General features: G+C 39.1%; 1 protein-coding gene across 1 annotated transcript in view; it reads left to right on the top strand.

The window, feature by feature from the left end:
- Nucleotides 1–4,326: 4,326 nt before the first annotated feature.
- TAFA1 (TAFA chemokine like family member 1) overlaps nucleotides 4,327–21,907 on the top strand; it is a 494,506-nt gene continuing 476,925 nt past the window's right edge. The window contains exons 1-2 of the mRNA XM_045530433.1: nucleotides 4,327–4,587; nucleotides 20,553–20,673. Coding sequence (XP_045386389.1) covers nucleotides 4,561–4,587; nucleotides 20,553–20,673 — 148 coding nt within the window. The 5' untranslated portion in view covers nucleotides 4,327–4,560. The remainder of the gene's footprint in view (nucleotides 4,588–20,552; nucleotides 20,674–21,907) is intronic.

The raw sequence follows: 21,907 nt of genomic DNA, 5'->3' as shown, positions 1-21,907 counted from the left end.
GTTTTAGAGACTAAGGCAGGGAAGGAATGAAGTCCACATACCTGCCATCTCCCTTTGCTAGATTCTTTAGCACTCTGTCAAGGTAGTGGTGTGCTGGCCCACTTCCGACTAAACATAAAGATCTTTTCTTGTAGGTAAAGTATTTGATATACATTTTTCCACTCTGGAAACATGAGCAGTGGCCTTTTTAGGTCAGATATGTAGGTCTACATTGTGGATGGCACGCAGTCCCTGCTTTTATAAACTGATTGCTGGTCTGTCCTCGCTTACCCTGGAGCAGAGAAGGTGTTCGATACAAGCAGGCGTCTTTCTGCTAAATGACCTTTGCTTAGCATCACTCTTGGAACTTCACAATGTGTCTACAGAGCTGGATAAACTTGCGATTAGCAGCTAGTCAGTAACTCCTTGAACAGTGGATTTTTTAATTTAAAGCAATACAGAAGAACTCTGCTTTGTGGTCAGTATTAGGGGGACTGTTTTACAAGGAGACACAAATTGACTTAGACTGTTTCCATCTTCTTATAACAATGTGCTATATTTTAATAGAGTTCCCATATATTATGCACAGGGAATGTTTTATGGGTTTGCTGCAGACAGCAGTTGGAAGGGACTATTGGACAATCTCTCCATACTGCCCTCTTCTTAAAAATGATGAGCTTGGTTGGCTTACCTGTGATCCCTAAGTTCAGGAGCTGAAGCCGTAACATTAAGAAAGACTTTTAAAGAGTTACACGGGGTGGAAGAATAGAGCATTCTTTTTTTTTTTTTTTGAGACAGAGTCTCGCTCTGTTGCCCAGGCTAGAGTGCCGTGGCGTCAGCCTAGCTCACAGCAACCTCAAACTCCTGGGCTCAAGCAATCCTTCTGCCTCAGCCTCCCAAGTAGCTGGGACTACAGGCATGTACCACCATGCCCGGCTAATTTTTTTTTCTATATATATTTTTAGCTGTCCAAATCATTTCTTTCTATTTTTAGTAGAGATGGGGTCTTGCTCTTGCTCAGGCTGGTCTCGAACTCCTGACCTGGAGTGATCCTCCTGCCTCAGCCTCCCAGAGTGCTAGGATTACAGGCATGAGCCACCACGTGGCTGGAAGAATAGAGCATTCTTTAAAGAAGGACTAGGAGAAAATGTCTTCCAGTGTGGTACCTGACGGAGAACTTCAAGCCTCCATGAATAAGTATGATCATTATTACTTTTACTATATGTTAGGCCTGCTGCTGGATGGTACGTGGGAGAAGAGAAAGACAGATATATTTGAGAGCTTCGAGGGCTGTTTCTTTCCGATGGAATTGAGTACTCTTCTTTAGCAAAATTCTAGGTTGAATTTTCTCCTCCTGGTCTTCTCTTTTATGTCCTCTCTGACCAATTTTGGAGCACCCCCCACCTCCACCCCAAACCTCATGCTGCCTGGAACCCATTTTCTGCTCCAGGCGCCATTTACATCTCCCGGTGCCAGCAGCTCATGGCCATCTGACCTCTAGTTCTTGAAAGCAGAGCCTTTCCCCATTTGTATTTATCACTCCTGTTTCTAAATCTGGCCACCATTACATCTCCACATGGTTTATCTTATTTGTTGAATGAGCCATCCTTTGTTTTAGTGAACACAGTTTGACTGAAAGAATTCCAGATAAGCTGGTTCACTAGAAATGGGGCTTGTTGATAGGACACAGAGAAATTTCACAGAAATCAAAGCTAGGAAATACTGTAATGCCAGGGTCTCATGGGAGATCGAACTAGAAAGTGAGTGTGGATTTAAACAGCTCTGGAAGCCTCAGTGGGCATGAAGTCCACAGACTTCATTCGAATGCTCTGTCATCATGATGTTTTGGAGGCTTTTTTGTGCCCTTAATTTTTGGCCCTGCTACCAACCCATCCAATGTGTCATACTCCCCAATCTAAATTCCTTGGAGGCAAGACTGCTGGCCTGCCTCACCCTTTCCATGTTTCCCAGGTCATTGGAGCCTATGCTTGATCCTTCTGGTGTTTACTTCTGGTCCAATTGCATACAGTTGGATTGAGGTGGTTGAGAAGAGAATATGGAGGAAAAGTCACACGAGGTATCTGAGGCTGTGGCCAGTGACAGGCAGTTTGAGGAAAGAGTGTGGTGTATCCTCTAAGATAAGGTAGTCACATTTGTCCGCAGGGACCTTTACGGAATAGCTAGTGTGGTGTTTCAGCAAAGGCAGTTTTTGGAAGAGGCTAAGGCTAGGCAAGGTGGTTTTCACTTACACTCAAATCATATCGGATACACATTTCCTAGTTTGCCCAGGGCCCTGACAGCAGTTGCAAAGTAGAAGACTTAAGGCTCATGATCTGTGTGTGTGTGTGTGTGTGTGTGTGTGTGCAAAAGAGAGCATATGGATGTATACACGCACATGCAGTGGGAACAGGAGAGGCAATAGCATAAACTTTCAGTGCTAGAGGAGACTTTAGAGACCCACCGGCCCAATCCACACATTTCACATATGAGGACATCCAGATGCATAAAATTTACATGGCTGACTTAAGGGCAGACAGCTATTAAGTGGCAGAACAGAGACTCACGTCTCAGGCAGAAGGAAACTCAGATCCCCAATCCAGTGAGCTTTAGAACATAGCTCTATTATATTTTTGTCTCCAGAAAGGAAGTCTATATTAATTGAAACAGACCCAAATATCCACCATGCTTTGTCATTGCATGGTTAGCTCATTACCTTCCAGGTCCTGGCTCAAAAATCAGCACCCTAAAGGGCTCCTTAACCACTGCTTTAAGTCAGCCTCACTCCTTGTACCCCAGGTTTGCTATTACCTCTTTATTTTCATATTTTTTATCTCACATACCCCAATCTTTACTCACATGGTGCATGTTTCCTTATTTTGATGTTCTACTAAAACCTGAGGCTCCATGGAGGTAAAGATTGTTTCCCTTCTTCATGTGCTCATCCCCAGCTCCTGTAATCATGCCCAGCATATAGCACGGGCACATAAATACTTAGCCATGCCTATGTGCATTTGGTAAGTATGAATATTAAAAATATTAAAAATAAATATTGAGAGGAGCACACAAACTCTTTTTGGCCACATATACTTTCTAATTATTGAGGTTATACAAAGTTTAATATCTCTATGGTGTTACATTTCTCTAAAGATCCCTGCACATTTTTGTATACCGTGTCATAATTTCAAGCTAAAACTAAACCTGGGATTCATAGCAAAGGGAACCAGCAACATCTGATTCAGATGTGACTTTACCTGTGTGGGTGTATTCCACATAAACTGTGAGTGTGCTCATCACGGAGAGTAACTTGGCTTAGAGATGCTGCATCCCAAATATTCTCTTTGTTTGTGAATGTTCCTGTGACTCTCTGACGGTAAGAATTGTTCATTCTTATTTCTGGCTCTTGGCAGCCTACAGATGCTTCCTGTTAGTGCTCCTGGCAGGTTACTGATGGGGCCTGTTGTTTATTGCCCTATCTATCAAGTCCTATTTATTTTTAAAATAAACTTTAAGTATACTGTAAACTCCCTTCACAAACAGATTTTTCCTCCTTTTTTACACTTGACAAGCCCCTAAAAGGAATAGTAACTCTGTCTCATAAATATTTGAACCTGAACCTTTTAGAAAAGAATTATACTTAAGGTACTCAAGAACAGGAAAGGTCTCTGTCTAAAACCTCCTTCCCAACTACGCATTTCTCTCTCTCTCTTTCCCTCTCTCTTCCTTTCTCCTTCCCTCCTTTCTTTTCATTATCTCATTCTAACTATTATACTGTTCCCCCATCCCCCACCCCAAGCCCAATTCTGCCATCATGACTTTCTCAAGTACTGCTTATATAATGTAACTGTATTAATTAAAAAAGGTTAAAAGGCTTGCTATTTCCTAGCTCATCAGATCTCTTGCTTGGTCCTCCATCATGTAAACTTTCTATTCTATCCAACCATCCAACACAAAGCTGATGAGAAAAGACATGGACATGGTACAACCAAAAAGAGTTTGGGATTTAGATTCATACTGCCTTGAGTTCAAATCAAACACTACTACTTATTAGCTGATAGCCTTGAGGAAGTCTCCTAATTCCTCTTACTGTATTTTCTCATTGGAAGATGAAGATGAATAATACTTATTTGGGTAAACAGTCATGGTTGTGATGGTTAATTTTAGGTGTCAACATGACTAGATTAAAGAATACCTAGGGTATTGGTAAAGCATTACTTCTAGGTGTGTCTGATGTTCCAGAGGAACATCTGAATCAGTGGACTGAGTGGGGAAGATTTGCCCTTATTGTGGGCAGGCGACATCCAATTGGGTGGGGGCCCAGTTAGAATGAAAAAGGAGAGAAAAGAATTTCCTTTCTCTCTTTCCTGGAGCTGAGATTCTCTCTTCCTTCTTCCCTTGGACATCCTAACTTCAGGTTCGCTGACCTTTGGAGTCTAGGACTTATACCAGCACCCTACTGGGTTCTCAGGCCTTTGGACTTGGCCTGAAAATTATACCATCAGCTTCCCTGGTCCTAAGGCTTTTGGACTTGGATTGAGCCATGCCACTGTCATCCTGTGGTCTCCAGCTTGCAGACAGCTGGTCATGGGACTTCTCAGCTTCCATAATTATGTGAGTCAATTCCCCCAATAAATCCTCTGTCATATATTTCTATATCTATATATATCTGTATCTATATCCTATTGGATCTGTCTCTCTGGAGAATCCTGACTAATATTATACAATGGTATTCTCTAGATATTTCCAGCTCTTCTTCTAAGCACATGACAGTATTATAATATATTCCACCAGCACTTTTCAGTTTAGGCACAATTATATGACCTGTTTTGGCTAATGAAATGTGAGTGGAAGTGATGTGTTTCACATGTGGATACACATTTCTAGAGACAGAGACAGTGTGTGATTTGCCAAAGTCCTTTCCCCCAGTGAAGCATATGTGGAAATGTGTTGAGAAAAAGCCTCCATCACTCTGGGATCTTGGCTATGTATCAGAAGCAGAGCCTCCCACTGATCCACTCTGGATTTGTAGCAGAGAGATGGGGGTTGCTTGTTACTACAGCAAAACTTATCTTATCCTGACTGTAACATTTATTTTTTGGAGGATGAATGACAATATATCTACAGTGGCAACACAGCATCACTATCTGATCAATAAATTATAGCTGCCATCATCAGGAACATTATTATCATTATTGTTAGCATTGTTATTTTATTAGATTTGTATGTTCTTTCTGTTCTGCATTTTGTCTTTATTCCCATTCTCTTATTGTGCTACAAATATATATTTACATTTATGGCCCTTGACTAAATTATAAGATCTCTGAGAACAAGATACATCATGTGCCCTTATTCAGGCATACCCAATTAGGGATGGCATCTGTTCCAACCATTCTACCATTATAGCATGAAAGCAGTTATAGATAATACATGAACAAATGGGTATATTTGTGTTCCAATAAAACTTAATTTATAAAAACAGGAGGCAGACCATCTTTGCAACCCTGATTTAGTCTCTATTCTTACCCGTCTCCTTCTTCTCCCTCTCCATCTTTCAGCCCTAGTTTTTCTCTTTCTCCTGTGTGTGTGACTCTCTTCTCTGATGCCACAGGTAGACATTTTCCTCATAGATAGAAATAGCCACCAGTAACCCTAAGTCTATGTTACACTGGAAGTAAATCCCTTTCTCCCTAGTGTTCTTCCTTGGGTAATGTGCCCACACATGGACCAATCTCTGCTGACAGACATGGGAACTCCTGGTTGGTCAGGCCTGGGTCATGTGACTACCCCTGTGATCAGAGAAGGCATTGAGGCACTGTGATTGATGAGACTTTCAGAACCACCAGGGGTGTGGATGGGAAAAGTAGGATGTTTAGTAGACACGACAGGATGCTTATTACAAGCCTCCTTTCTCCTATACGTGCAGAGAAATATGGAAGAACCCAGTTCAGAGGACCATCCCTAGCAAACCCTCATTGAGTAGTGGGTTTGATGTATCATAGTCAGTGTCCCTGAACATTTCTCAGAGAACTCCTATGGGGTCTGGAAACAAAGCATTGGCTGGGATTTCTGATGGATTTGTTGTGAGAGGTGGGAAATGAAGCAACCAAGGAAGACTCTTCAGTTTCCGGCCTAAGCCCTTAAGTGAGTAAAAAGTACCATAGATTTAGATGATTAAAATTCATCTCCCAAACTGAGGGGAAAGAGGCAATATGGATAATCCCAAGTTGGCTTGTAAGTATTTTCCCAATGATCTGGGAAAACTCACGAAAGTTTACAAAAGCTAATAACCAAAGCAATATAATGCTATATGAGTCAGGACTCTGGAAATTATCCAAAAGCTTCTTGGTAATATGGGGAACACCTGAAAATTCCTAATATCAAATGTTAGAATAAAGGAAAAAATTCATTCTTGCTAGTCCTGGCCATATAAGGTCTGCCTAAAGGGCATTACTGGCTACCATGGATATGTATTGGGCACTCAAAAAGTCAATTTAATATACCAGTACTTCCTCTATTTTTACTTGGCTCAGAAAATTTGATGAAATTATACAAATCCCTGAAATCTAATATTTTTATGTGATAAGATTGTGTAAGAGAAGGGGGTGGAAGAGAAGTTTGGAAAATGTGGTAACAGATGGCAAGTGGGCTCAGGCACATAGCGTTCCTATATATAGGGGAGGGGACAATCTGGTTAATCAAGAGGGGGGAGCATTTTTAAATTTAGATTCAAGTATTTTATATATTCAGCAACATCATTTACTGAAGCAGCCTAGCTGGGTAGAATTTTTAATTTTTTTTCTTGGTTGGGGGTGCATTGTGTGATGTATATTTTCAACAGTTTTACATATTCTTTTATGATATCCACATTTAACAATCAAATGGTATCTATAGGTTTGGGGTATGTCTTTTGAGGGAGGGATGAGAATATCTGTTTCTAGAGAGAGTTCCTTCCAAGGAAATTTAATGACATTTCAAAAGTTAGGGTCATTACAACTAATTTAGCAACAGTGGAAAGTTAAAGTGAATGTTTACTATGAAGATGACGTTATAGTATGGTAGAAAGAGCAATGGGCTGGCAATGAGGACACTTGAGATCAAGGCCCAGCTGTAGGTAATACAGGTCCAGGTAGACTGTGTTAATTTGCATAAGACACTTCAGCTCTTTGGGTCTTAATTTTTTTAATGTATTTTTAAATTGAGAGATTGGATTAAATAATCTTTAGGATGTTCTTAGTTTTATATTTCCATTGTCATAGGCTGTCTCTTAATGCTCTGTTAATTAGGATGCTTTTGGTTGCAAGTAACAGAAAGCCCAACTCAAACTGTCTGAACCTATAATGGAAAAAGTCTAGTGTTGACTGGACTTTAGGGTTGGTTTGATTTAACCAAGGAACATTTCCCCAACTTGGTTACTCAGCTTTCCATGGTATCACCCTCATCCTAAGGTTGGTGCCTCTTCAGGATCTCACAACATTTATTAATGACTCCTAGTTAATGACATGCTCTCTTGTTCAACTCTGGATGAAAAGAGAAAATTAATTCCTGACATCTTAGACAAGTGAGGAAATTGTCTTTCCAAGATATCCCTGCAAACCTGTCCTTGTGTATCATTGGCCCAAATTGACTTTTGTTCTCCTATCTGATCATGGCCAGGGGATAGGGCTACCATGAACCACAGAAGAGACTCCTAGAACCGACAGTTAGCTCAGCAAGGGGATTGTGGGTATATAATTGAAAATCAAGAAGAAGGAATGTATGTAAGGGAGGCAACCATGAAATCTACTAAATGTTGTTTGGAACACTTAAATTTGATGTAACCTATACAGTTAAATATGAACTAGAAAAAAAAACCTCAAATTAATGAAATGGAGGTTTCATATGTTGCTGTTATCATACTAAGCACATAGTAGGCATTCAATAAAGATGCCTACATTGTGCTAACCTTAAATCTGTTAAACACAGAAAACATGCCTTTTAGTTGGTAACTAATTAACAAGAAGCTGCAGGTATTTCTGGGGTTGCCATAGTGACCAGAGGCCTACGCTGTAAGTTTTTGTTTTTGTACAGTGGTTTTCAAACTTGGCTGCAAATTGGAACCACCTAGTGAGCTTTAAAAAATACTATTGCCTGGGTCCCACCTCCAGAGATCCTGGTTTGATTGATCTCAAGTGGGATCCTAGGCATTTAGAGTTTTAAAAACTGCCCAGGTTATTGTAATTCACTGCCAAGATGGAGGTCGTCTGGTTTAGGGAATGTAAAATATGAGCACACTGAGGTGTGTTCTCTTCCCCTCTTGCACTCCCTTTTATCATTCTCTTTTCCTCTACTCCAAACTAGTAACTGCTAGATTCTTCTCACTTAGCTGGGACTCCTAGAGCTACCTCATGCTCTCCATCACAGTAGGAAAAAACTCGAGTGTGAGGGCGGAAACCCAGAGTGGGGAAGGCCTACTACCAATATGGCGCATTAGAAGAAAGGGACACAACGGTGGAGAAAACAAGAATCAATGCAAAAAGCATTTCTCCCTGGCACTGGGATGTGGTTGGAAATGCCTATTTAGGCACTCTCAGATTCCCACACAAACACCCATACACACACAGACACATCATCTGAAATCCTTCCCAGCCTCCGCCCTGCTCAGCCCACTGCCAACCACTTTGCAGCAGAATCTGGCTGCAAATTCATAAAACACCCAAATCATGAATAAGTGAGAAGTGACTATGCTTGTTAGTTCATTCACACATTCACTTATTCATAGGTTCTATAAATATTGATTGAGCACCTACTACGTGCCAGGTACCTTGCCAGATGATGAGCGAACAGCTGTGAATAAAACAAGAGCTTATAGCACATATAAAAACCCTGAGTACGGAAAGCTTTCGGAGTGTGTGAAACAGGGCAGCGGTTATCTTCTTCTCCATTTGTTGAGTTCTAGTCTCCGAACCTTGTTTGATTAATGAATATTTGCTGAATAAGTGAATACCCAAATGAATTAGTGCGAGGAGATCAGAGTGACTGGAGCAGGATGCATGTATGAGTGGGTGGGGAAAAGCAGAATGATAATAGGTTGGAAATATGAGTGGATGTCAGTTCATGCTGGGCCTTAGGGGTCTATTTTTTTTTTTTTTAAAGAAGTCAGACATTATATTCCGTGCATTGGGAAACCATTGCATGTTTTCATGCAGGGAATGATAAGGTCAGGAAAAGTCTCTCTGAATTCAGAGGGATAAAAAAGAGCCATTTGGGCAAAGAATAGGATGGAAGAATGTTTTAGAAAGAGAGAACAGAATGTGTAAAAGCTTTGGGTTAAGAAGGGTATAATATGTTCGAGGAACTGAAAGGGACTATGCTTTGTGTGAGAATATGGATATAAAAGATAATCTAATGGAGAGACGATAGATAAATAAGGCAAGAGCAGTAGGTGGTATAGCAAAGGCAGTGGGCACTGAATCTTATGGGAGTAGAGAGAAGGGGTTTCTAACCTAGACATAGGAGGCCAAGAGAAAGTCCATAGGGAATGACATAAAGGCACCAAATCTATAATAGTGAGTTGAGTTAGGAAAGGGAGGGAACTGGGAATGGTAGGTGGAAATAGAAGAGGAAGCAAAGATGTTTAAATAGAAAGAGTTGAATTTGCAAAAGCATGGAGAGGTGAGAGAGCACCTTAAAATTCTGAGCAAAATCTTAAATATATCATACAAATCAAATTTAATTTAAAAACTTTATAGAGATTTATGGTATTCCAGACACCCCAATTTGCATCTAACATTGATCCCTTGAATTAAGTATCAGTGAAAAAACTTAGGTGAAGTTACTTGCATAGAGTCCAACAGTTAGTAGGAGGTGGAGCTGACACAGAGAACCAAGTAGTCTGACTCCAGAATTCATTATCTCATCACTGTTATTATATTGCCTCACTGACCACATCAAAAAAATGAAGGAAAAAAAAAGAAGAAGGTTCAAGGAGGTATGGATTAAAATATATATTTTTCTATTTTTCTACTCCTTCTGGAAATTGCTTATTTCCCATAATTAGAAATTCAAACCAGATAAAAGGGAACAGCTAATCAAACACATTAATAATAAGACAAAGACCAGAAATTTACTTGAGGGCAAATCAGGTACAAACCTAGGGAGTCAGGCAAAGTTAATAGGATTTAAGCCCACACCAGGAAAAGGAGATTTATGGGGTTTTTGTTGTTGTAGTTAACCACTGATACTATGTAAGATCCTATAGAACAAGAAAAATGCTCTTGTTAATTTTTTATCTTGCATAGTAACAAATTTACTGCCAAGAAAGTAAGATGAACCACAATTTATAAGCAACAAAATGAATGTGGAATATTTAGAGAAACAAAAGTACAGTACTTTAGATTGGTGAAATGGATTCAGGGCACCATTAGATGAATAGTTACTGACATAAAAAGTGTGATATTTTGAGAAAAGAATCATAAAACATACCTTAAAGTACAATTTTTTAAAGCAACAGAACCAAATAGGTATGTTTGGAAAAGAGTTAGGAGTATGTATGTACACTTAAATATGAATATTGGTAACTTTTGTGTGATAGATTACAGAAGACTTTTGAAATGTTCAGTTTAGATCTTGAATTTCTACCTTTTAAAAATATGGATATATTGTTTTATAGGTAGGAAAAAATTATAGAAAGTATCAAGTACTTGAGTCATAAAAGTACATATGGAAACATTACTAGCTTTAGTCAACATTATGATTACGTCTTCAATATTTGTTCCCCTGTTCTCATTGTCATCCTAATTCTCCCTTACCACACCTCTCTCTTTTAGGGGGAGCTAGTTTCTCTCTTGATTTAGGGACAGGACATGCACTGAAGCTCTCAGCCTAGCAATGTGCTCTTTCCCCTGGTCAAGGTAATCGGCCCAAGGAGGGGCAAGTGACCCAAACCAAGCTAATGAGACATGACAAGTGGTTTCCTGGGGGAACTAGAAAAGAATAATCCATGCGCATGTGAGAGAGCTTCTTAAATAATCCATTCTCTTGTCATTATGTGGATGAGGAAGAACACAGCCCAGACAGCTATTGGCAGCCATATTTCATCCATGATGAGGAGCTTGCGTTAGAGTGAATAGACAACTGGAAGGCAGAGACAGAGTTGAAAATGAGCTAGGTCCTTGAAGGCTTAGTGGAATTGCTGAATCAAACCCACCTGGAAGTGAGCTCCACCTGTGAGCTGTCAACCTGTAAGAAACGATACATCTTCTTTTTCTTATTAAGTAAGCCTCTTCCCCTTTCTTAGGTCTTCTTATTTCCTCTAAAAGTAAGAGGCTAGCCTAGTAGACTTGAAGGATCTCTTCCAGGTTCAATATAATGAAATTCTAAGTGCCTTCTTTTCATTTTTAACATTTGTAGACTTTTTCATTCTTTAGGGCTCAGCTGTGAGCTCTCCCATCAGATCATATTTGGTATCAAATACTGAGAACCAAGGCTGAAAATTCAGGGCAGTTTCATTTTTTTTCTAGCAAAAAAAAATTCCAACACAAATTTATAGGCAGGTAGGCCAGATTTTAAACAATGTATGGACCAATTTCCTTTACTTAGTGTCATAGCAATAGGGTAACACAGGACAAGGCAGTCACCCTGAATACGTGTCACCACTTCATAAGTGAATGTATTGTCTACCAAAAGAACTACAAAGGCTATGGGGAAGGGTCACAAAATCTGTTTATTTCTATAAAAACAGTTCATTTTGTATGCTATTTTGATGGTGAATTAGTATTTTATTTTTGATTTATTCATTATTATTCATTTATTCATTCAAGTATTTCAGTGTCTATTATATGCCAGGCAGTATGTTTGATTCTGAAAATGCAGCAGGGAAGAAGATGCTTGTTCTCCTTGCTCTCATGGTGATTCTAGTAAGCAGATAGAGCAGATATTAAACAAATAATCCCAGAAATAGCTACTTACAATGCTAACAAAGATTCTAGAGGTGATATCCTAAGGGCTATAAGAGCACATAGCTCAGTGACCTCTTCTTGTCTGGAACACCAGAGAAGCCTTCCGAGGGAAAGTTTCCCTGTCCTGTCCTATTCAAGGACCCTTGAATAGAATGTAGTAGAAGCCAAGAGTGAGAGTGTTTGTAAGAGACAAGGCTAAAGAATGAGACAGGGGCCAGCTCACACACAGCCTTGTCAACCATGCTCATGAATGTGGATTTTACTTTAAGCTCAATGGGAAACCACTCAAAGGTTTTTAAATAACAGGAGTGACATGACCATTATGTGTCTAAACACGTTCTCTCAGGTTGCAGAGTTGGGGAGACATGGGTGAGATGTGCACACTCAAAGGCAGGTGGACTTGCCATGGTTCAGGTAAAAAATAATGGTAGCCTGGGATCAGGATGTTTGAATGGAGAGGGAGAGAATGGATTTGAGGCATAGATAATAGGTAGAATTAATAGGAAGTTGTGACTGATTGGATGTGGGAGTTCGTGGACAGAGAGGAAGCAGAATCTTCATTTCTGGCCCAAAGCATTGAGTAAGTGAAAGGTCATTTTTTTAGATTAGAGTAGATTTGGGGAATCTATCTCAGATCAGCTATGGATCTGAGAGTTTTATAAACTGAGGGAATCATGTTTTTGTTTTTATTGTTACCAAAGAAATCATTTTTTATGACCTTTATGTGCTTATAATATATTGTCATATCCTTATAATAAAGAGATCATTTGGTCTGTAATGTAACAGTATATTCATTAATTTGGCTAGACAGAAGAAGGTGAAGCTGTTGGGATTTCAACTTTCTGTCTTAAAAGGAGAATAAAGAAATGGGAAGTAGAAGAACAAAAGAAATGACCTTATTCCTTCTTTTTCTTCTGTCTGGAAGACAGACAAGATAAACAATGAGAAATTAGAGTTGATAAAGTAATTGTAGAGATAGTTACTGGAGGTAAAAAAACTGAGATTCCTACAGGAAGGTTATCTTTTCTTCAAGCCTGAGAAAAATCTTGTCTCCCATTTTCTTTTTCTTTTTTTTTAATAGTTACTGAAATTTCTGCTTTATGTGTCCAGATCCAAATTATAGCATTGAATATCACCAGTTTTACAGAAAATGATTTAGCCTCTTTCTCCAACTCTGCTCATTCTGTTACTATCAATGAATTTTATTCTTTCTTGAGCAGTAGTTGGTTTTTAGTTTTTCTCATTGTTGGTTTTTTTTTTGTTTGTTTTTACCTTGTGAATGCTCTGGATTTTTAAGAGATAATTGTTTCCCTTTTCACTATTACTACTAGGAAGCTTAGCATCAAAATAGTGCTTTCTCTGTATTGATGTTTACATTTCATGTTCTAATTTCATATCCATTCATCTTCACTAACTTGGACTTTTGTCTTATATTTATGATTTAAAATTTATTGTGTCTGGCTGATATTGTTTGCCTAAAATTTGGTGCTTAGAGCTTAGGCTTTGGGAATCAAAGATGACTCTGAATTGTCATTCTTCAACCTTACTAGAGGTATGCCATTGATTCAATTGCTCAATTTTTGAAATTTGTCTTTTCACCCATAAAGCAGAGAACATTGTAATATGGATCTATTAGCACTTTTGTGAATGTTAAATGAGACACTTGATATAAAGGCTCAGCCCAGTTCTTGGGACATAGAAAGACTCCTTTATCACCCAAGTAGGTGTTAATATCATAGCATCATCATCATTGTTATTACCAGCTCACATTCTTTTGCTATGCTTCATTTGCTTTCTTTTCAACATCCTTTTCCTCTTCTTAACTTAATGTACTTAATGTAAAATACTTAATGTATTTTAAAACAAGATGGAGTACAGAACAAAGAAGTAAATAAGCAAGCATATACATTTTATTTAGGTTCCAATCTAGGGATATAGCTTTATATCTGGTATGGGGCACATGCTAGGACTCCATAGTAGATAGGTCAACTTTAGGTGAGTGCTAGAAAAAAAAATGATATAACACAAATGAGTTAGGAAATTGGGCTGTAGGAGCAAGATAGGGTAACATTATTACTTAGCCAAGGGAAAAAGTCTATTGCCTTCACATGATTAGGGATTTAAAATAGACATTGTCAACTGACTGATATGTAGCCCCAGTGACTATAGAAAAGAGAAATTGGGCTTCAGTGCTGCAGGAGGCATATAGAGTAGAGATAAGGTGCCATGCCAATGATCCTTTTATCTATGTCTCTATTTTCATTAGCCAATTTGAAATGGAATAAGAAAAAATATCAGGGCTGTGAAATCACAACCAAAATGTGTTATTTCAAAAAATACTTAGAACTGATTTAAATGGTGTACATCTAAGCCACTTTAATTTGCATTAGACTGAAACTTGGCATATTTCTCAGTCCAGATGTAATTTATTTAAATTTCTTTAGTTGTTTTTCAATTTAGAAATATGCATAGACATAAAATTTTGCATGTCTCACATTTTTTTCTGCACATTTGTGAATTAAAATTAGCCAAATTATTAAGTGGCTTGTTCTTAAACTGAACTAAGGACAGCTTTCATTTCGAACGACAAGAAATAAACAGTGTGGTAATCAGGGGAACGAGGGATTTTCCATCCCTGAGGAAGTGCACAGTGGTGCTTGTGGCCTCGTGGCAGGATTCAGCCCCTTCAACGGATTTCCCAAGTAATTTGATCACATCCAGTATGTATGTGTGTGTGTGTGTGTGTGTGTGTGTGTGTGTGTGTGTGTGTGTGTGTAAGACTTTTATAATGATTTGGAGAGATGGAGTCATACTGCACAATTACAGGTGTTGTTTTCCACTAAAAAATCCACATTGGACGTTTCTGTTCTCCTTGGTCCTTCTCTTCCTCAGCCTCCAGTGTGTTTCTCTCTCTCTCTTTCTGCTCCACCATTGTTTTGTTCCTTCCAGGTTTCCACCCTATTACATCCTCTATCCTCCATTCCCCCCTTATGCCCTCCCCCCACCCTTGTATTATGCAGAGCAGTTTGCTGGAATAGTCTTGGTTATTTAAGCATTCTGAGTCTTTCAACTTTTACCTGCAGTTACCTTCAGGAGGCCTTTCTTCTGAATAAGTGTGGGTTTCTTCACGGGAGGAATTCTGGTGAATAGGATTTTCTCTCTTTTGTTACATACACAAATGTGCATATACATATGTGAGGTGTTTCCAGAAAGTATCCAGCCATTGTTAATATAACAAGAATGGTTACATGGCTGGATACTTTCTGGACAGACCTCATATACTGTATTTGAAATGTGCATCTTTAGGAGTTTGGCCTGGAGCATGATTTGAACACCCAAATGCTTGGGGCACCTTGAATTCATGATACTGGATGGGCTAAAACAATGATGCCATAGTCCTTTGCCTTTCAGGTACTGTGCTTGGCATGTCATAATGGCTGAATGGAGCACAACCATGGGCCACATGAGTGATCGGCTTATGACTCCTGGCTTATAAGAACCCTAAGACGCTCCAGCTATAATAATCAATGCTTTAGATTTATCACTGCCCTGATCAAAAGTCTTCAAGGAATTTCCATTTCAGTGTGCTCTGTGAAGGCATGAACTTTGTCTGATGTGCATGATGCAGTCTCCTCGTGGCTTAGGGAAGTGCATGGAACTTAAAAATGTGATTAATAAATGAATAATACAGGTTAAAATCTTCGTCAGTCAGGATAGACTAGGTTATGCTGCAATAACAACTCCCAAGACTCAGTTGCTTAAATAACAAACTATTTCTTATTCAGTATGTACATCCAGCAACGGTTGGCAGTGGAAGGGGAGGGCCTCTGCTCATTGTAGTCACGGAAGGATCGAGGCTCATAGTGCAGCTCATCCAGTTCTAAAGGCAAAGAGATTTGGAAGGTGTTAATTCAACAATTTAATGTTCTAGCTTATCGTTTTGAAGTGATACCATCAGTTTTATTGATATGTCATTGGCTAGATCCACCCAACCCTAAAGGGATCAGAAAGTGGAATCCTACCATGGTCTGAAGGTGGAAAGCCTCACCTTCTCTGAAAGGTATGACAGTATGGCTTTAAGATCAATATCTGTTGATTCTTACATTATTATTAATAGGACAAATGATCATTGGCTATAGTACAAAGAATTGCAAGGTATTTGGAAGGAAAAATGGAATTATGTTTATATTCTTGTTTCATTGCATACATACAGGATGTCATTTAAGGCAAGTCTTTCTTCATATATATATATACATATATATATATATGCGTATATATATATATATATATACACACACACACATATATATGTTTTAAATTTTCAACAATGCCCATCTGAGTGCCTTGAACATAATCCATTAGTTGGTGGATTAAATTGAATTAAATTGTAGAAGTAATTATCTTGACACTTCATTTCCCTAAAAATGAAAAACATAATGGTTATAGGTGTTCAAAATGGTAGCCTTTATTAGCAAATGAGAACTTCCTTTTAATTTTAATTCATTAGCACAGCGAAAACACAAATAAAAATAATCCAGGGGCAAAGACTATTTTACACACTTCTTTATTTCAAATGCCTGGCAAAATATATGCCTTTAGAATGAATGAGTAATAATTTTTAGAGACTATCTTAATATTAAACAAATAAGCAAACATAGTGGTTATTTCTTTAAAATTTTTTTTCATGAAAGTATTTTATCCAAGTGTTTAAGAAATGGGCTCTTGAGCCAGATCATTTAGGTTTGAAACCTGCTATATCATTTAGTAGCTATACAATGTTGTGCAAGTTCTTTAACCTTTCCATCTTTCCTCACATTCCCCATCTGTGAAATGGAGTAATAATATTGTAATACTACCTATTTGATAGAGTAAAAAGAATTAAATTATACTCTACAAGACATAGTATAGAATAGTGCTAGCACATGGCGAAGGTTTACTAAACATTAGCTGCTGTTATTATTTTTGTCTTGATACTGCACCGTCTGTATAAGCTTCCTGTGCACACTCACTAATACAACAATAAAAAAGCACAGAAGTGAAATATTTAATACCAACTGCAAAGAACTGTGGCATTCTGAATTTATTTTTATCTGTACAATTATTTATTATTATTTTGAAATTTGTTTAGTGGTAAGGTTTAATAAACATTTGTTATGCTGCACATATGCTATTATGTGTATTTTGTGCAATGCGGAAGACCAATGGGGAAGACTGATCAGTCCGAAGCATCCCTCATTCTCTCACTGTGTGTAACATGAGAAAACAGAATCACTTTCAAAGATGCACTGCAGCACTGAAACTTCTTTATAATGCCTCCAAAAGGCAAGAGAGTATTCTGAGGAATTTCAAAAGGTTTTCGAGGAAAGAGAATTATGAGAACTACCTCAGTTTTTGAAAAGAATATAAAATTCTAGACAGTATGATTGATGACAGTGGGGATCTCATCAGTCATGTTTTCTGCTTTGTCTCCAAGCACCCAACACACAGTAGGTGCTTTATAAGTGATTTGTAAAATAACTGAATGGGTATTTCAGAGAATTATTACTAGTGCAATCTATAAGTGAAAACTAGGTCACTTTACATGCATCACTGAAGTTTAGGTGCAATCATACTATATTTCTGAAGAAGAAAGGGTTCAAACCATATTACTACAAACAAGATGTTGAACTTCTGAGTGTTTTCCCTCCCCATTGCAGCCTGTTACTTGATGGAGAACAAATTTCTTTTTGGAAAAAAGAGCCTTGAACATATTTCTTCATCAAAACCCAGTCTTTGGTGCTGAAAATGACATATTTCTATTCACTAACCATGTTCCAAAAACTCAGAAGGTTTTTATTGTGCTCATGCATATAAACATCTATGCTCTATTCCAGACATAGAATATTCTGAGATTTAACTGCTGAAACAACCAACAGACTTAAATTGGTATGAATCTGACAATATTTTTGGTTAACTCACTGGTTAAAAGAACATTAAGAGGTAAGAAATGGCTTATATTTCATTTTCCCATTCACTGTTGAAAGTCTAACTTCCATTAACACTAACAAAATTTTGCAGAACGTTTTTGTTCTTTTGTTTCTCTTTCCCTCTTTACTCTTTTGGCAAATGGATGCTCTCAGTAAAGCCTCTAACACTATATATCAGGCAACAGAGTGTTAAAGCGCTGCTTGAGTTGTTGAAGAGTTAGTGGGCAGATATTACAATTCACTGTAGCTGTAATAGAGGGTAATGTCACTTTAAGACATGTGATACTTTAGAGAGGAGGGATGTATTGAAACAGACTACTGCTACTTACAGCACCGTACAGCAGCCCTGCTCCTACATTTTGCTGCCTTACTCTGCCCCAAATGCACCGGAATGGGAACGGTCCCTCGGCAACTATAAATTGATTCTCCTCAGGAAACTGCACGTTGTCTCCCCATCACTTCAAAGGTCTCGTCAGGCAGAGGTGACGCCAGGAGATGATTTAAAGGTGAAAATGACAAGGTTTCCACCCCTCAAACCTTGGCTCCTTTTCTGACACTACAATCTGAATGAACCCGTTGTCTTTACTGTGGAAATAGGATCGGAAGAGGAAAACATATTTTTTAAATCTTGATAAAGAAGATTGTTGGGAAGCTCTTTTTTTAAAAAAAAAAATCTCAAATTGTGGCACAGATGGATTTTAGAAAGTGTTAGATCTTTCCAATGAACACTAATAGAGTACTCTGCTCTTGGCTGGATTTTTCAGGTAAGACACCTCTTTAAGGATTTTAGATTGTGAAAGCAGATCTGGAACATATTCAGTCATATCTAAAGAACTATGCAGGCTGGATGCCTTTTTTGGGGAAACACTTATTAACATTGAGACAACCTCTCGGTAAAGGAGCAAGCAGTGAGAGCGATATGCAGGAGGCTTGGAAGTAATGCTGAGAATTTAAAAAAGTTTAAATAAAAATATATATATTGCAAATGTCAAGTTGCAGTGATCTTTTTGAGTGCTAAGATTTATATAGGTGAAGAAATGAGCAAGAGAAAGCAGTCACAGAAATACTGTTAAGTTTTGATTTGGGTAGGATTTTTTTCAAGTTTAGATTAATTCCTAGTGGATTTTAACTGCAACTCATAGCACAGTGAATTGACAAAACACAATCACCTCTGTTTTGTCTTTCTATAATTTAAAGGGTATTCTGAAAAAGTCCAAAAATGCATTCATTTTAGGATTTGCAGTAGGGGTATTGCTACTTATCTCCACTGAAGAGAATGCATCTATGTTATCCTGACAATTCTGAAACAATAAGACAAGGTATGTTGTGTACAAAAGTAGATAGTGGGCAGCGAGAAAGTATTAGAAAGTGAGTGTTCCGTCTGAATCACAGACTCGGGCATGAATAGCATCACGCTGTTGAAAATAATGTTTTCCTACTTTGCAGTTAATTATAGTTGTCACCATTTGTCTATTATAGTCCTAAAACTCTCTTCGAAGGGTACCTCTCTCTCTTAAAACACACAAATTATCCTGTATTATGTGCATATATGATGTATAATTTTGTTTTCTGAACATCACAGTTTTTAAAAAGAGTACCAATTTCCATGAATAAAGAAGCCATGCTGGGAGGTCACTAGCAGGTTTTCAATGTACAGTTAAAATTCTTCAAGGGTATGATTTGACAGTGGAAAGGAAAAGAAAGCAAGCAATCTTGCTTCCAAAGCCCTGTTAGCTGAGAGAAAAGCATATAGTTAACTGGATTCTTGTATAGAATATGCTTCCCTATCACTGGGTGAGTAAGGGTGATGTTTCAAGTTTGATTAATTTGGCAATATGAAATGCAGCATAAGGTGTTGTTTGAGAAATTGGACAATATGTAGCGCAGTTGAGCCTTTGTAGCTCCAAAGATCCTCGTAGGTGCAGATAAGACTGTCAAAGTTTCCGTGCCTGAGAAAAGGTATATGTTCATCCATAAATACATATACCACCTGTATATGCATATTCATCAACACTATACAACAAATGCCACAGTGGAATCTTAGGAGCAAGATTGTAAATGATGGCTTGCTCTAGGACAGATGCATGCATCTTGCATTTGAAACTTATTCTGGCTGAAGACAATTCCTTCTGATTTTAAGTCCAGCCAAAAAGATCAGTTCTATCAGGAGATTACAACATGCCTCTGAGAAATGATTACTTAGTTTAGAAGACAGCATTGCAATTAAAAATTCATGAGTATAGAATTAAAAAAAAAGAACCCACTCTTTCCTTCCAGGCTTATGTCAGACTTGCAATGAAGTTAGAATGAACAGGAGTCTGCAGCTTTTCAATAGCTGGGATAACTATAGTTTAAAGACCATTGTGTAAAATAGGATTTTAGTCAGCATACATCATTTCAAACTACCTAACTGGTAGTCAAAGTCTTTATTTTGTATTTTGGCAATCTTTGGAATTTTGTTTTGCAGAATTAAAAAAAAAGATGAATGTATGATCTTCTGGAAAGTGCTTCCCCTCAATCCTACTTTATGGCATGACCTCTGCTGGGTCATTAATTCTGGCCAGAGAAGTAGCAATGGAACATGACGTCTGAGACCTCCCTCCGCTCATGAGGGGCTGACTGAGCTAGGGGCTTGAAGCTGGGGGTAACCTTTCCTGTCGAATGTTCTCTTTAGAGAATGGCAATGGTCTCTGCGATGTCCTGGGTGCTGTATTTGTGGATAAGTGCTTGTGCAATGCTACTCTGCCATGGATCCCTTCAGCACACCTTCCAGCAGCACCACCTGCACAGACCAGGTAAGTTGGAGCTGGCTCTACTGCAGCCTCCTCCGGTCTCACCGCGGTCTCCTTAACAGATGGTTGAAGGCAAGTGACAGAAAGTGCTATAGTGTGGGCAGCTTGCCTTTGAATCTCAAGACTTAGCGTTGGCTGGATGCTTCCGGGGGGGGGAAGGGGAGTGTACCAAAATGTTTCTGAGGTATTTCTACTAATTTCTCAGAAAACGGGGGTTCCTCTCAATGTCATCCCACCCACTTCCACACACCTTGAAAAGTAGAAGGCATTTGCTTTTGGATGCTTTGGCCAATAGCAAGATATTCTGCAAAAGGTGGGATAACTTTCAAAACTTGAGGATTTTTTAGGGAGGCAAAATATCATCTTTGTGTGTCTATTCCTGGGATGCATTTTTACCTAGTATAAATACTGTAATTTTGGTGTGTATGTGGCTAAAGAGTGTGTGTGTGGGGGGGGGAGGAGGGGGTAGTCCCCAAACTAACTTTGAAAGTTAAGTTGTCAAGGAAAAAGAAATTAAAAAGTAACTTACTATTTCTTGTCTGATTTAATTTGCCTCCTTTCCTTTCTCCCTTCCTTCACTTTCTGTTCTTCCAGTGTGTTCTGTGGCTTTTTTTCCCTTTCTTTTGGCAGTTTCAGGGACACGTTCCCTCTCGTCTGATTACCCCCATATTGAATATTTAGTTCCGGACGCATTTCGCTTTCTTCGTCTTTCTGTTCAAAGTGTATTTCTCGCCCTTCCATGGCCTCAGTCTTCAGTCTGGATTTTTCTCTTCTTTTCCTCTCTCACCAGCTTCCTCATTGCCGTCTCGGCCCAGGCTCGATTGTCCTTACCTTCCCTTGTTCTCGAAAAGGTTTCCTCCCGTTTTCCGTTTAGCTTCAGCCTTTGCATCCTGTTACTACCTGCGCCTTCACCCCACCCTCCCCCCACCCTATCCTCGCCCTGCCCCGCCCCCACAACGGTCAAGTTCAGGCCCTGGGGACCAGTTGCGCATCCAAGTTTCCGATCCTCAGTTCGGAAGTGCTCCCAGCCCTCCATCCCCGCTCCAAATCCCTTCCATGGCCTCCTCCCATCCGCGGAGCTTCCTCCTGCTGCGCAGTCCGGCGTCTACGCCCTTGCCCTTCCCCGGCTCCGCAGCAGCCGGCCTGGACGCGGATCTTCGGTACAGTCCTCGGCAACACCTCGCGGGGCGCCGCTGGCTGCCTCCTGGGGCGCTGCTGCCGGGCTGGGGCAGGCTCG

This window comes from Lemur catta, chromosome 18 (genome assembly GCF_020740605.2).
Source record: "Lemur catta isolate mLemCat1 chromosome 18, mLemCat1.pri, whole genome shotgun sequence".
NCBI classification, from domain to species: domain Eukaryota; kingdom Metazoa; phylum Chordata; class Mammalia; order Primates; family Lemuridae; genus Lemur; species Lemur catta.
This window is presented reverse-complemented; position numbering and strand designations above follow the sequence as displayed.